Here is a 16,647-nt window from a genome sequence, read left to right on the forward strand (position 1 = left end):
CTCTGGCTTTTTTTTTTTAAGTAGGGTTGTGGTTTCTTTGTCGTTACAGTTCCTTCAAAAAGTTTAGTAGGCTTCTGATCCACTTGGTTCCATTCAGTCCCATGTGCCAACAACTGCAGTTACAACTTTTTGCTAGACAAAGGTTTTAAACATGCTTTGTGTCTTTGCTTTCTTGTCCCTCTGTTATTTTCTCTCAGTTTAATTGCAGCTGTCTGGCTATTGTTGGAATAACAACCTTAAGTGTGAAGATGACACCTTTAATATGATCTTTGCCAAGGAACTGAAATCACTCTTTTCAAACAAGAAGTCTTATGAAATCTTGCTTTTTCATAGCATTTTTCAATGCCAAATCTTACTGTTTAAACCTAGACACAGAGTGAACCTAAGAAACCCTGAGTTTCTAGACTCTCTGTTCCCTTTGACTGCTTCTCTCGGACTGGCCCACTCTATTGTGAGCTCATCTTTCTTATCATAAATTGCCAGAAGTAGCCAATAGTAGCTGGCACTTAAAAACTCGCTCTTCTCTCCTGCCATTTCTCCTTGATACCCCAGACTCTGTAGCCATGTGGTCTGCCTCATAAACTATTGCGGGTGACAGTTTAACAAATGTTTGCCACTGTGACATGTGCACTGCCTCCCTCTGGCCTCTGGTTAGTATGCTGCCTTGTCCAAAACCCAGCCATTAAGCCAACAACACGTATCTGAGGTTCTTGTCACCAGAGCACTCCCATTCTAAAGGGAAGGACTAGAAAACGGACCCATCCAGATTCGAGGGAGGGAGCAAACGTAGTTTAACTGGCACAGGCAAGTTTTGATGAGCATCTAGTCAGGTTCTGCTACCACAAAGAGCCAAAGAATTATTTTATTTTCTAATGATTCTAGCTACTTTTAAGGCTTCTAACAATTACCAAAAATCATTCTACCTTACTTTTATGGAAATGGTAACCTATTAATTTTTTTAATCTCATTTTATAAATTATGAAATTAAATTATCTAATTGACCATTTATTAGTTTGAAAGCAGCAATGACTATATTTTTTCGAACCCCCAGAATATGCTGATATTTAACCACATTTAGGACGTTTCCTTAAGGGATTCCCATAGTTTTAAGATCCACTTGTCTGAAATGTTCTATTGCATTTAGGTGTTTTAAACCACAGAAATGATTTATTTCAAAATCTTAGTGATGTTCCTGTTCTACCTTAAAGTTTTCCTATACTGTGATGAAATTTATGGTTTTTAATATTTACACCCCATGCGTCATTAACATAAATAACAATTACTTCTTTCGTTTCTACTAGAAATGAATAAAATATTTTCCCTGCTTCAAATGCATGTTGACTTTATAAAATATTATTGATTAAAAAATACCACAAAAAGGCCATTTAGAAATTTATATTTTTTTTCTAGCACAGAAGCAGTCTCAGTCTTGCTTGGTTTGGCTTTCCTTTGATGTAGGGTCTCGCAGTCATTCATGTCATCCCTCGTATGTACTGCATTAGAATTACCTAAAATTTAAAGCAATTATATGATACCATGTGAATTATACTTTCAGCCAGAATTGTAAATAATGTATTTGACATTAATTACCTAATTTGAATAGTTACAAATATTAAATACATTAAATATTATATGTTAATAATACAAATATATTTATATGTATATTATGTGTGTGTGCACTGTATTAATAAAACTGATATTTGAGGAGTCATATAGAGTTCATTATGTACTGTTTTGTTTTATAGCTGTAAGAAATTGGCTGATAGTAAAGAAACTGAATTTGTTAGCCCTTCACCCCTGAATATGAACCCAAATGTTATATCTCAAGAGCCACAAATTGGGAACCAATTTTTTGACAAAACGCAAGAGAATGTGGTTTTACAAATGACAACAAACAAATGTATAGAAAACAGCTGTCCAAGAGTAAATACTATGGAAGAACATGTAGATAAAATGTACCTTGATATTTTGAAGAAAAAGATATCTGTTGGTCCTACATTATTACCTCAGGATGACAAATTAAATAAAGTAAGTGTTTATGATCTAAATAGATTTGACATTTTGATAAATTATGTTATATAAATACTGTCTGTAAGTATTATTTCTTAAGCTAATGCAATTAATTAAACACTAATCTCCATATAGATCCTGTATGTTTGTGAATAATATTTATTATAACACCCTGCAGTCCCCAAATTGGAAATTTCCTCTATAACATTAGCTTTCTTTTAGAAGTCATCTTTTCTATTTTTCACTTTTTTAAGTAAAAATAGTCTAGGATTTGAGTAGTATAAGAAAATAAAATTTATCCACCATTCTAGTGTGCTTTTTACTCAGTCTTCCCAGTAGGTCTGTATTCTGCAGAAGTAGGTAAGTTGGCATTTCATATAAATGCTGTTCTCAGCTGTTGAGAACTTTTATTTCACTGTTCCTTTTTTCTCTGTTCTTGATCTGTTCTGATTGATGGTTTCCATGATTTCAATATTCTATTTTATTTTATAATTTTGAGTTACACATTTATTATAAATCATCTCCAGAGCTTGTGTAGTTAAAGCAGGGTGTTAATAAACATTCATCTTGAGAAACCTAGAGAAAAGAGATAAGATTTTATGTCATTTCAAAATGTGCTCAACCCTGCTCTCCTCTACATTCATACTAGCAAATTACACATCTTGCTTTCTGCAAGCTGATTCTGTTTATTATTTTGCTTATTTTAGTTCTGACTTTGAAGATGTGCTTCAAAATACCAAAATTCTGATGAATTCGACTTAGAGAATTTTAACATAAGGATTTGTCTTCCTTAAATTATGTTTTTTAGTAATCATTATGGTTTTGTCATCTGTTAAATGTTTACAACTATAGTTGAAGTTTGTACTTGTGCATAGACTTACAGATCTCAGCTCAGCTCTGGAGAGGAAGAGGCTGTAACTGGGAAACAGGTGCCATACAAGGAGACTGGAAGTGCCCCTTCTTTGCTTAAGAGAAAACCCCAGAGTGCACTATATGCGTCAGTTAGGAGCTCAGGCTACGGCAAACCCAGTTCACCATTCAAGACGTTTTCTACTCTTGAAAAGAAAACTTCAAAGGGCATGAAAAGCAAAAACTTGAGATCCATTCCCACATCAAATCAAACTAGGAAAAAAGGTAATCATATATTCCTTTCATAATAGAATTCTGTGCATATAGTGTATTAGTTTACTTTCCATGTTCTTTACTCTCCCTGTTTCCTTCTCTTCTGTGAACTTCCCTTCCTTACTCATAGAGAAGGATTAATCTTAAGGTACTACATTCCATTTCTGAAAGGTTCAATTTACAGGAGATTTTTGTCATTAGTTCTGGGCTCTCCTGCTGTGAGATCCATAGTGTGGGAAGTGAATAGAAGATGGGAGTTTCAAACCCCTCTTCATCTGGCTGGCTTTGTAATATCCAAAATTTTTTCCAGAGAAGAACAATAAATTCAGAATGCAAACGGTAACCTACAATATAGAAATTATCTGGAGAGTAGTTCAGTATAGACTTGGAGAGGCAGGATGTTTTACATGTCACATAATACACATTTGTGTACATCACAGTATTTCTGTTATTTCCTAATGTAGTCATTTATATTGACTGTATTCAACTCAGAAGCCCATGCAGCTATTAAAAGAAATAGAAATGTTCAGGTCAGACCAACATTTCTGCTGCCTTTAGACCCCAGTGGAAAAGGGAGAGCAAGGAAACCAGAAGCATTTTGTCCTTCCGTGATTAAATTGAATGAATGACCAATTTTATCATTGTTATGTGGTGATATTTGTCATGAGGAGAGTTACCTTTATTGGAAAATTCATTTCTAGCTTAAAGTATCTTTCCTGGCCTTTTCCTATAACTGTGAATTCCAGGACCACTTTGACTACATTTAAAATTCTTTAGGTATTAATGACTTGCTACTTCTGTTCTTGTGGGCGTGTATTTGCTGTGGTAACTTGTGCATATGAGATGGGAAGCCTAGGTCTGATCTTTGTCAGCATGAAGGAGAACAGAGAGTAGATGTTGCTTATTCTGGAGAGACAGAAATATGATTGTAGAGTATTAATACAAGCATCCTTTTCTGCTGTTCTTAACCTAGGGACCCCTAATCCCTTCTCCTAAGAAGTCTTTTGTGTTCTCTTTTCTGTGGAACATCTGTCTGTGATGTTATCTACTCATTAGAAATTAACCGTCCATCGGGTCTAGTACCTAAGATTTAAAAAAGCACCTGGAACATTTCTCAGATTTTAGAATCATAAAGAGGAGTATGAAAATGTTTCATTAATGTTCTAGGAGTGTTCATTCTGTACTTTTTGGGAGCAAGAAGAGGAAGTTTTGTTTTTAATATTATTTATTTATTTTAGATAAATTAACCTCCAACATTTTTTGAAGTTTACTTTATCCAAATTCATTCATTTAACAAATACTTTTTGAGCACCTACCTTGGTCAGGCAGTTAAGGCCCATGCAATACATCAGTAAACAAAACAGGCAGAGATATTTACCCTCCCCCATGTTTGTGGAACTTTCATCTGATGAGGAGAGACAGACATTTAACAAGAAGCACAATAAATAAGTAAGTGATGTTATATGTAAGAAAAATGGAAAGTACAGCAAGAGTGTTAGTGGTAGAGTCCAGCAGGTTACAATTTTAAATAGGGTAGGCAAAGTGGGCCTCATTGAGAAAGAGCCATTTGAACAAAGACTTGTAGGAGATAAAAAAGTTGCCATGTGGATATCTAGGGGAAGTATATTCCAGAAAGATGAAATAGTGCAGAAATCCTAAAGTACAAAAGATTGCCTGGCGTGTTCAAGGAACAGCAGAGAAGCCCATGTCTAGAGCAGAGTAAGCAAAGAGGATTGTAGGAGATGAGATCAGAGTGTTTTTTGCCAACTAAGAGAGGAGGAAGACAGGGCTAATGATGTATGTGGAATTTAAGTTGAGTAATGAAGGAAGAAGGAACATCAAGTGGTGTGGTACAGTGTGAAACAGGTAGGATCAATAGACTGTGGGTCCCAGTGGGGTCAAAGGGTTCTTGGAATCCAGGTACCAGGGAGGTGGGAGACAGGATTGATAGAGAGTAAATGCCAGAGACTGAGAATCAGGAGTGATTTACTGGTAATAGAAAAAGACATAGAGTATGCCAGTGGGCGTAAGTAGCTAGGTGGAGAGAAGTATAAGGATCCAGAAGCCAGGGGGTTGCAAGTTTCACCTGTGAGTATATTGAAATTACTAAGAATGAAGACAGAAGTAATGTCACAGTAAGTGGAAAAGAAAAGAGGGAGATGATGTAGAGGTTGATAGTTAAAGACAATAATATTTTTATGAGTGTTTTTCTCTATTTCAAAATGTTAGTGTTTGTGACTACCAAAATAAAAATAGAACACATCACTAAAGTTTAGATTATACAATGATAAACCATGATTATTTTTATACTGAGTTACATTTTCTCATTAGACTATTAAGTATGAATTTTTAAAATCTCTTTTCATTGTAAAATTGCCCACAATTTTAGTTTTATTCAGAACTGTAATTCCTTTGGGATGGTTATGCAGGTTGGGTTGTCTGAGAAGCAGCTCTCAGATAGAGAGTAGTGTACAGAAAGTCTAGAGAATGCTCTTGGGATCAACATTGGTTAAGATGGGAAAGATGACCAACTACTGGGGCGTCCTCAAATAAAAGGCTGCTTTTTTCATGCATCCAGGGATAGACAATTAGAGCTGGTACAACCGTGCAAGGAATCAGATCCCTTCTTTACTGCTTCAAAATCCTTAGTCCATGACTTTTGTCTTCATTGTTAATAAGATGACTACCCAACCTTCAGGCCCTGTCAGGAGGAGAAGCAAAAGGTAAAAGGTTTGTGCTAGTTAAATCATCAACTTTAATCAGGAAATAGTCACTTTCCAAGCCCAGTGGAGGAAACTTGCTTTCGTCTTATTGGCCAGAACTTTGATTTTATGGCCTCCCCCAATTACATGGAGTCCAGGGAGAGGAATATTTTTAACTGGGCACATTGTTGCTCAGGGCAAAATTAGGTTTCTTTTAGGAAGGAGAAAGGAGTTTGGCAGCTAGCAGTACCTGTTATGTGGTTGTTTTCCTTTTTATTCTAAATTGTTTTTCCTTAGCTATTAACTCTTATGTTTTTATTTTTAGATTAGTAAATTTATTGTCACAAAAGATACTTTCTTGTTATTTAAAAATTCCAAAATACAGATAAGTAAAAAGAAAGCAATAATTGAGCCGGAAACAGTTGTATCAAACTGGGTGCACATTCTATGCTTCTCATATGTATGTCCATCTGCAGATAGAAGTAAGCATGGATGAGTGGATGAAGGAAGGAGAATGGCAGATATATGTATAAATGGACAAAACATTTCATAAGACTGGGATCACACTTTACAAAATCTTTTTAAATAGAATATTTGATTTAGTTTTACTTAAATCTGTAAGAAACTTCATCCTAAGAAATATTACATCCCAAGAGTTCCATTAAGAAAATAGATTATCTAAACCCCCCCAAAGGTTGCCAAAACCATGTTGTTTTTAACTACATTTTTCAATTGTATATATTTTCAGTTTTCCTTTGTATGAAATATAAAGCAGTGAAACGTGTGCATTCCCTACTCACACGTCTCCTACCCATTTTTGTTGGTTTTATTTTTACTTGTTTAAGGTATATTTATTACATTCTCTCCTGCAACCTTGAGTCCCTGAGCCTTTGAGTTTAGATCTTGGTCTTGTTACCAAAGAGGTGGAATGCTTTTCACCAGTCCTTTAGCCAAAGCTTTCCATACTGGAATTATCTTGATTAATTTCTTATTTGACTGAACTTTCTTATTAATCCATCATTTTTCAAGAAGAGCTCATGGGTTCCAGATTCTGCAGTGTTTTCATGCTTGGATTTTATAGCCAAGAAAATTTTCTTTCATGTATAAAAAAAAGATACTGTCCCTGTAGCGTTACTGAAAATAATTAGAGAAATCAAAATTGAGAACGTGGGAAGGGAGAATTCTGGTAAAAAGGCACTGGCTGACTACAACTCGAACAGGAGCCACCTGCCACCCTTGGCTGCCATGTCCTAGAGGGAACCGCAGTGCTAGCAGATCACACCCCACTCACTGGCCACATTCATGGACTCCAGTGACTTGGAATGATTAACACCTGCTTTTACAGTGACTCAAAACTGGTTTCTTTATGAACGCTTTAAGAAATTTCTTGAGAAAACCTACATCAAACAGTCCCATTAAACATGATGATAACACTCTAAGGAAAATCTCCCCGTGTCCACACAGAAGATTAGAAATAAATCTTTGGGTGAGGTGACTTGGTTCTCCTTTTGACTTTACTGTACTTTCCAAATCTTTAATAACCATCATTTCACTTTTAATGAAAAAGCAAATTTTACTTCTAAAAAGTTAGTGTCTTAAAGAAATTACATTAAAAATACAAACTTCAAACTCTTCATTTACCTCTAAAGCAGTTAAGTTTTACTGAGTGTTCAGCTCAGAACCTGTAGTACTTGAATGTGGGCCTTAAGATCTCTTCTAGATATTTACCTTAAACTTTTTTTTTTTATTAAATGAGTAACTTATTGGCTTTAGAATTATTCCTATTTGGGAATTTACAAGGTACTTTAAAAGCTGGAAATTTGACCAGAATATACATTAATCACATTTTTTCTAAATAATATATTTTTTCAAGGTATTATAACAGTACTATAATTTTATCTTTAAATCAGATATAGACTAGCCATTATGAAGTTTCCATGCAATTTATATTATTCTATTGATACTGTATCTTGATATACATTATTTATAAAAAAATGTGCTTTGAAAGCATAGTTAATATTAACTAAAATGCTTCATAAAGTTATCAGCTGGTTTTTGAGTCATCATTTAGATATTCTTATTTGTTATTGCTGTGAACATGTGAATAACATTTAAAAACAGTAAAGCCTGAAATGATCCCAGTCCACATCCTCCTCACATTTATTTACTCCATTTGTCATTTGACATGAATCTTGGGTCAGTTGGCCTTCTGTGCCAGCACGGAGTGGAATGTTGGTTATGGGCAGCACTTCTGAGTGCAGGGAAGCAGCTGCGTTGGAGGGTTAGACATCAGCCTAGCCCGAGATCCTCATTTAACTTAGTGTTCCAGCATATTAGTGCTTACTGTTACGTAATTGCTGAATACACGTTCAATTTTGTTTAGAAATCTTATCTGGGACAAAACTTATCAAGCCTGCAGCTTCGGGTAGACCAGCTCCCCAAACTGAAAGCTGCCTGACTCCTGAGAAGTCTGTACATCCTGCAGAAACAGAGTCCTGTGTTCAGTCTCGGAATGTAGGTATTGGATTTCCAAATAATATTCATAATTTTTTATGTTCTATAATTATGTCAAAACTGAATTATAAATAATGAAATACATGAAGTTTCTTTTGTATCAAGAGTGATATTCTAATCACTCATATTGGGCATTGGTTTTCTTGCATAGAACAGTGTTAACCATATCATTTTGGGTTTTTTTTTTTTCCTAACCACCTGTGTTTGAATCTAATATGTAAATCTGCTACAATGAAGTAATGCTCTTCCTTAAAAGGATTCTTCAGGACGCCATGGTGGGACAAAGGAGACAGAACTAATTATGTTTAAAAGAGTTCAGGAAGCAGAGGAAAAATGGAGGAGTGCACAAGCCCTGATTGACCAAATTAAAGTCACATTCTCAGAAAAGGAGAAAGAGCTGGAAAATAAGATGGAAGAACTAAAGAGACAACAAGAGAAGGAGCTCTTCAAACTGAATCAAGACAATTATATTCTTCAAGCCAAGGTACTAGACATACCTCTTTTTCCTTTTTTTTGATTAAAAAGAACTAGAACTTTCTGCTAAATGCACTGTCATCCTTTGTTCCTGGGGCTGCTGATGTGATGTATCCGCTGTGTAAGACAAGAACACGTTCCTGAGCGCCTCCTCACAGAAGAGCCTACATCAATCCCATGAGGAAAAGATATCAAAATTTAAGTGGGCTCTTTTTCATAGCTTTCTTCTGTTAGCAGTCCTTTTTGAAAATAAATCCCTTAGTTCCCTTGACCTTCAAGAAGAGTACATTTCAGTAAGAAATGCTATAGAAGGTCAAGATTCAGAGAATGACACTATATAGCATTTCTGAGTCACTTCCGTCACCAAAACCGTCAGCACAGAACAGCACTGGTGTGCAAGAAGAAAGAACTGGGGCAGAAAAGCAAACCAAAATTTTATTTGGGGTCTTTAGGAATTTCAATCTGGGAAACAGATTCAGGAAGAGCCTGAAATGTGCTCTGAGAGATGTAAAGAAAGACAGTTTTGTTTTGTTTTTTAAGGTGTCATTGAAATACAGTCTTATGAAGGTTTCACATGAATAACATTGTAGCTTCAACGTTCACCAGTATTATCAAGTCCCCCCCAACCCCATTGTAGTCACTGTCTGTAATAAGATGCTAGAGTCACTACTTGTCTTCTCCGTGCTATACTGCCTTCCCCATGACCTGCCTATGCTGAGTGTGCTAATCCTAATGCCCCTCAAACCCCATCTCCCTCCCTCCCCACCCGCCATCCCCCAGCCCTCCCCTTTGGTAACCGCTAGTCCCTTCTTAGAGTCTGTGGGTCTGCTGCTGTTTTGTTCCTTCAGTTTTGCTTTGTTGTTACACTCCACAAATGAGTGAAATCATTTAGTACTTGTCTTTCTCTGCCTGGTTTATCTTACTGAGCATAGTACCCTCTAGATCCATCCATGCTGTTGCAAATGATAGTATTTCTTTTCTTTTTATGGCTGAATAATATTCCACTGTGTATATGTACTATATCTTCTTTATCCATTCATCTACTGATGGACACTTACATTGCTTCCGTATCTTGGCTATTGTAAATAGTGCTACAATAAACATAAGGGTGCATATGTCTTTTTGAATCAGGGATCTTGTTTTTTCAGGTTAATTCTAGGGGTGGAAATCCTGGGTCAAATGGTATTTCTATTTTTAGTTTTTTGAGGAACCTCCATACTACTTTCTACAATGGCTGAAATAATTTACATTCCCACCAGCAGTGTAGGAAGGTTCCCCTTTCTCCACATCCCCCCCAGTATTTGTTGATCCTTGTCTTTTGGATGTTGGCCATCCTAACTGGTGTGAGGTGATACCTCATTGTGGTTTTAATTTGAACTTCCCTGATAATTAGCAATGTGGAACATCTTTTCATGTGTCTGTTGGCCACCTGAATTTCTTCTTTGGAGAAGTGTCTGTTCATATCCTCTTCCCATTTTTTAATTGGGTTATTTGCTTTCTGGGTGTTGAGGCATGTGAGCTCTTTATATATTTTGGATGTTAAGCCCTTATCAGATATGTCGTTTATGAATATATTCTCCCATGATGAATATATTCTCCCATTCTCTACTGATGGTGTCCTTTGCTGTACACAAGCTTTTTAGTTTGATGTAGTTCCATTTGCTCATTTTTGCTTGTTTCCCTTGCCCAAGGAGATCCGTTCAGGAAAAAGTTGCTCATGTTTATATAGAAGAGATTTTTGCCTGTGTTTTCTTCTGTGAGTTTTATGGTTTCATGAGTAACATAAAGGTCTTTGATCCATTTCAAGTTTACTTTTTTTGTATAGTTGGACAGTAATCCAGTTTCATCCTCTTATATGTAGCTGTCCAGTTTTGCCAACACAAGTTGTTGAAGAGGCTGACATTTCCCCACTGTATATCCATGACTCCGTTATTGTATATTAATTGGCTGTTTATGTGTGGGTTTATATCTAGGCTCTCTTCTGCTCCATTGATTTATGAATCTGTTCTTGTGCCAGTACCAAACTGCTCTGATTACTGTGGCTTTGTAGTAGAGCTTTAAGTTAGGGAGCATAATCCCCCCAGCTTTTTTCTTCCTTCTCAGGATTGTTTTGGCTATTTGGGGTCTTTTGTGGTTCCATTTGAATTTTAGAACTATTTGTTCTAGTTCATTGAAGGATGCTGTTGGCATTTTATTAGGATTGCATTGACTCTGTAGATTTCTTTAGGCAGGATGGCCATTTTGACAATATTAGTCCTTCCTGTCCATTTATTGTTTTTTCTTTAATTTCTCTCATGAATGTCTTGCAGTTTTCAGGGTATATAGGTCTTTCACCTCCATAGTTAGGTTTATTCCTAGCTATTTTATTCTTTTTGATGCAGTTATAAATGGAATTCTTTTTCTGATTTCTCTTTATGCTAGTTCATCGTTAGTATATAGGAATGCAACAGCTTTCTGTGTATTAATTTTGTATCCTGCAACTTTGCTGAATTCAGTTATTAGTTCTAGTAGTTTTGGAGTGGATTCTTTATGGTTTTTTATGTACAATATCATATCATCTGCAAACAGTGACAGTTTAACTTCTTCCTTACCAATCCGGATGCCTTTTATTTCTTTTTGTTTTTTGATTGCCATGGCTAGGACCTCCAGTACTATGTTGAATAAAAGTAGTGAGAGTGGGCATCCTTGTCCTGTTCCCTATCTTAGAGGAAAAGCTTTAAGCTTTTGGTGGTTAAGTATGATGTTGGCTGTGGGTTTATCATATATGGCCTTTATTATATTGAGATACTTGCCCTCCCTACCCACTTTGTTGAGAGTTTTTATTATGAATGGATGTTGAATTTTGTCAAATGCTTTTTCAGTGTCTGTTGAGATGATCATGTGATTCTTGTCCTTCTTTTTCTTGATGTGGTGGATGATGTTGATTGACTTTCAAATATTGTACCATCCTTTCATCCCTGGAATAAATCCACTTGATTATGATGGGTGATCTTTTTTATGTATTTTTTTTTCTTTTTTAATAATTATTTTTTTATTGAAGGGTAGTTGACGCATAGTATTACATTACATTAGTTTCAAGTGTACAACACAGTGGTAGAACATTTATATACATAATTCGAGGTTCCAGCTATCACCCTACCAAGCTGTTACATTATCTTGACTATATTCCTTATGCTATACATTACATCCCGGTTACTTATTTATTTTACCATTGGAAGTCTGTTCTTTTTTTTTTTTTTTTTTTTTTTTTTGTGAGGGCATCTCTCATATTTATTGATCAAATGATTGTTAACGACAATAAAATTCTGTATAGGGGAGTCAATGCTCAATGCACAATCATTAATCCACCCAAGCCTAATTTTCGTCAGTCTCCAATCTTCTGAGGCATAACAAACAAGTTCTTACATGGAGAACAAATTCTTACATAATGAATAAGTTACATAGTGAACAGTACAAGGGCAGTCATCACAGAAACTTTCGGTTTTGCTCATGCATTATGAACTCTAAACAGTCAGTTCAAATATGAATACTCATTTGGTTTTTATACTTGATTTATGTGTGGATACTACATTTCTCTCTTTATTATTATTATTTTTAATAAAATGCTGAAGTGGTAGGTAGATACAAGATAAAGGTAGAAAACATAGTTTAGTGTTGTAAGAGAGCAAATGTAGATGATCAGGTGTGTGCCTGTAGACTATGTGTTAATCCAAGCTAGACCAGGGCAATAAAACATCCACGTATGCAGAAGATTTCTCTCAGAACAGGGGGGGTGAGGTTCTAAGCCTCACCTCTGTTGATCCCCAATTTCTCACCTGATGGCCCCCCTGCGACTGTGCCTGTCTTAGGTTGTTCCTCCCTTGAGGAATCTTACCCGTCTCTGGCTAACCAGTCATCTTCCGGGGCCATACAGGGAAATGTGAAGTTGGTAAGTGAGAGAGAAGCCTTATTGTTTGAAAAGGTTAGCTTTTTACATCTTTGCATATTTATGCCCTGTGGCTTCTATGCCCAGCATTTGTCTTGAGGTATCTTTACGACTTGGAAGAATTATGATACTCGATAAATTTGATACGAGGCACAAATTCTATTTAAGGGTTGTAATTAGGAAGGAAGAAGAAAAGCTGTAGAAGTAGCAGGCGGAAGAAAACATGGGAAGATTGATTATTTCTTTGGCATATCTTCTTGTAGAGTACTTCAGCATGAATAGGTTTTAAGCTACTACTTAAATTGCGCACACACATTAACATAATAGGAGTATAGTTACATAACCAAAGCATATCTGTAATTACCAGCCATCTCCAGTGAAACCAAGAAAACCAGTTAGGCACCTTAGGCATTTGTGAAAACTTATCTATGACATGGTGGATATTGTCCAACTGAACTTGAACAGTCTGAGAGAAATCAGACAAATCAAAACAACCCATTCCTGGGGACTGTTCACATGCCATATGTTCTTTTAACAGTAAATAGTCTGTAGTTGTAAGACTTTGGAGCGCTACAATTTGCACTTCTCCAAATTCTTGGTTGAGTTCCAACAGTATAGATCCAGTCAGATTTGTTGTTTTACTGTATGCACAGGCCAGTTTAGATATCTCCTTCCTCATTCCCATGGCAAGTCCAGGAACGGGTGGGATGAGTGCATCTACAGCTGTAGCAGTGCGTGGATCTTTGTTGGGGTTTTTTGATGATCATCTTCTGGCATGAGTCTTCCAGAGAGTGCTGATGTTGGAAGTTCTTTTTCATATCGTATCTTAGTTCATTTTTGGAGTAGCCCAATTAGGCTTTGATCCTCTGTATAAACACAAACAGACCCTTTGCCTACACTTTTATATGCCCTTTATACCCTTGTGTAGAACTCGTTGGAGGTTACCACACAGGAACTGCCCTTTTTTTTTTTTTTTCTTTGTTTTTGGTATCACTAATCTACACTTACATGACGAATATTATGCTTACTAGGCTCTCCCCTATACCAGGTCTCCCCTATAAACCCCTTTACAGTCATTGTCCATCAGCATAGCAAAATGTTGTAGAATCACTACTTGCCTTCTCTGTGTTGTACAGCCCTCCCTTTTCTCCTACCCCCCCTTGCATGTTAATCTTAATACCCCCCTACTTCTCCCCCCCTTATCCCTCCCTACCCACCCATCCTCCCCAGTCCCTTTCCCTTTGGTACCTGTTAGTCCATTCTTGAGTTCTGTGATTCTGCTGCTGTTTTGTTCCTTCAGTTTTTCCTTTGTTCTTATATTCCACAGATAAGTGAAATCATTTGGTATTTCTCTTTCTCCGCTTGGCTTGTTTCACTGAGCATAATACCCTCCAGCTCCATCCATGTTGCTGCAAATGGTTGGATTTGCCCTTTCCTTATGGCTGAGTAGTATTCCATTGTGTATATGTACCACATCTTCTTTATCCATTCATCTATTGATGGACATTTAGGTTGCTTCCAATTCTTGGCTATTGTAAATAGTGCTGCAATAAAGATAGGGGTGCATCTGTCTTTCTCAAACTTGATTGCTGCGTTCTTAGGGTAAATTCCTAGGAGTGGAATTCCTGGGTCAAATGGTAAGTCTGTTTTGAGCATTTTGATGTACCTCCATACTGCTTTCCACAATGGTTGAACTAACTTACATTCCCACCAGCAGTGTAGGAGGGTTCCCCTTTCTCCACAGCCTCGCCAGCATTTGTTGTTGTTTGTCTTTTGGATGGCAGCCATCCTTACTGGTGTGAGGTGATACCTCATTGTAGTTTTAATTTGCATTTCTCTGATAATTAGCGATGTGGAGCATCTTTTCATGTGTCTGTTGGCCATCTGTATTTCTTTTTTGGAGAACTGTGTGTTCAGTTCCTCTGCCCATTTTTTAATTGGGTTATTTGTTTTTTGTTTGTTGAGGCGTGTGAGCTCCTTATATATTCTGGACGTCAAGCCTTTATCGGATGTGTCATTTTCAAATATATTCTCCCATACTGTAGGGATCCTTCTTGTTCTATTGATGGTGTCTTTTGCTGTACAGAAGCTTTTCAGCTTAATATAGTCCCACTTACTCATTTTTGCTGTTGTTTTCCTTGCCCGGGGAGATATGTTCAAGAAGAGGTCACTCATGTTTATGTCTAAGAGGTTTTTGCCTATGTTTTCTTCCAAGAGTTTAATGGTTTCATGGCTTACATTCAGGTCTTTGATCCATTTTGAGTTTACTTTTGTATATGGGGTTAGACAATGGTCCAGTTTCATTCTCCTACATGTAGCTGTCCAGTTTTGCCAGCACCACCTGTTGAAGAGACTGTCATTTCGCCATTGTATGTCCATGGCTCCTTTATCAAATATTAATTGACCATATATGTCTGGGTTAATGTCTGGATTCTCTAGTCTGTTCCATTGGTCTGTGGCTCTGCTCTTGTGCCAGTACCAAATTGTCTTGATTACTATGGCTTTATAGTAGAGCTTGAAGTTGGGGAGTGAGATTCCCCCAGTTTATTCTTCTTTCTCAGGATTGCTTTGGCTATTCGGGGTCTTTTGTGTTTCCATATGAATTTTTCAATTATTTGTTCCAGTTCATTGAAGAATGTTGCTGGTAGTTTCATAGGGATTGCATCAAATCTGTATATTGCTTTGGGCAGGATGGCCATTTTGACGATATTAATTCTTCCTAGCCACGAGCATGGGATGAGTTTCCATCTGTTAGTGTCCCCTTTAATTTCTCTTAAGAGTGACTTGTAGTTTTCAGAGTATAAGTCTTTCACTTCTTTGGTTAGGTTTATTCCTAGGTATTTTATTTTTTTTGATGCAATTGTGAATGGAGTTGTTTTCCTGATTTCTCTTTCTGTTGGTTCATTGTTAGTATACAGGAAAGCCACAGATTTCTGTGTGTTGATTTTGTATCCTGCAACTTTGCTGTATTCCGATATCAGTTCTAGTAGTTTTGGGGTGGAGTCTTTAGGGTTTTTTATGTACAGTATCATGTCATCTGCAAATAGTGACAGTTTAACTTCTTCTTTACCAATCTGGATTCCTTGTATTTCTTTATTTTGTCTGATTGCCGTGGCTAGGACCTCCAGTACTATGTTAAATAACAGTGGAGAGAGTGGGCATCCCTGTCTAGTTCCTGATCTCAGAGGAAATGCTTTCAGCTTCTCGCTGTTCAATATAATGTTGGCTGTGGGTTTATCATAGATGGCCTTTATTATGTTGAGGTACTTGCCCTCTATTCCCATTTTGCTGAGAGTTTTTAACATGAATGGATGTTGAACTTTGTCAAATGCTTTTTCAGCATCTATGGAGATGATCATGTGGTTTTTGTCTTTCTTTTTGTTGATGTGGTGGATGATGTTGATGGACTTTCGAATGTTGTACCATCCTTGCATCCCTGGGATGAATCCCACTTGGTCATGGTGTATGATCCTTTTGATGTATTTTTGAATTCGGTTTGCTAAAATTTTGTTGAGTATTTTTGCATCTACGTTCATCAGGGATATTGGTCTGTAGTTTCCTTTTTTGGTGGGGTCTTTGCCTGGTTTTGGTATTAGGGTGATGTTAGCTTCATAGAATGAGTTTGGGAGTATCCCCTCCTCCTCTATTTTTTGGAAAACTCTAAGGAGAATGGGTATTATGTCTTCCCTGTATGTCTGATAAAATTCCGAGGTAAATCCATCTGGCCCGGGAGTTTTGTTCTTTGGTAGTTTTTTGATTACCACTTCAATTTCGTTGCTGGTTATTGGTCTGTTTAGATTTTCTGTTTCTTCCTGGGTCAATCTTGGAAGGTTATATTTTTCTAGGAAGTTGTCCATTTCTCCTAGGTTTCCCAGCTTGTTAGCATATAGGTTTTCATAG

At 36.7% G+C, this 16,647-nt stretch overlaps 1 protein-coding gene and 1 long non-coding RNA gene across 9 annotated transcripts in view; one reads left to right on the top strand and one right to left on the bottom strand.

Annotated features, from left to right (window-relative positions):
* LOC118913769 (centrosomal protein of 162 kDa-like) overlaps window positions 1–16,647 on the top strand; it is a 98,810-nt gene that overhangs the window by 38,470 nt on the left and 43,693 nt on the right. For all 3 annotated transcript variants that reach the window (XM_057489347.1, XM_057489348.1, XM_057489349.1), the window contains 4 exons: window positions 1,746–2,028; window positions 2,886–3,144; window positions 8,218–8,348; window positions 8,605–8,832. In XM_057489347.1, the coding sequence (XP_057345330.1) occupies window positions 1,746–2,028; window positions 2,886–3,144; window positions 8,218–8,348; window positions 8,605–8,832 (901 nt within the window). The remainder of the gene's footprint in view (window positions 1–1,745; window positions 2,029–2,885; window positions 3,145–8,217; window positions 8,349–8,604; window positions 8,833–16,647) is intronic.
* The window catches only part of LOC130679837 (uncharacterized), a 28,119-nt gene continuing 12,852 nt past the window's right edge, over window positions 1,381–16,647 (bottom strand). For 4 of the 6 annotated variants that reach the window (XR_008992796.1, XR_008992794.1, XR_008992792.1 and 1 more), the window contains 2 exons: window positions 2,314–2,586; window positions 1,381–1,508 (listed from right to left, as the gene is read on the bottom strand). This is a non-coding gene — a long non-coding RNA (uncharacterized LOC130679837). Of the gene's footprint in view, window positions 1,509–2,313; window positions 2,587–8,845; window positions 8,940–16,647 lie in introns of all 6 variants that reach the window. The other 2 variants (XR_008992797.1, XR_008992795.1) reach the window with 1 other exon arrangement.

This window comes from Manis pentadactyla, chromosome 12 (genome assembly GCF_030020395.1).
Source record: "Manis pentadactyla isolate mManPen7 chromosome 12, mManPen7.hap1, whole genome shotgun sequence".
NCBI classification, from domain to species: Eukaryota; Metazoa; Chordata; class Mammalia; order Pholidota; family Manidae; genus Manis; species Manis pentadactyla.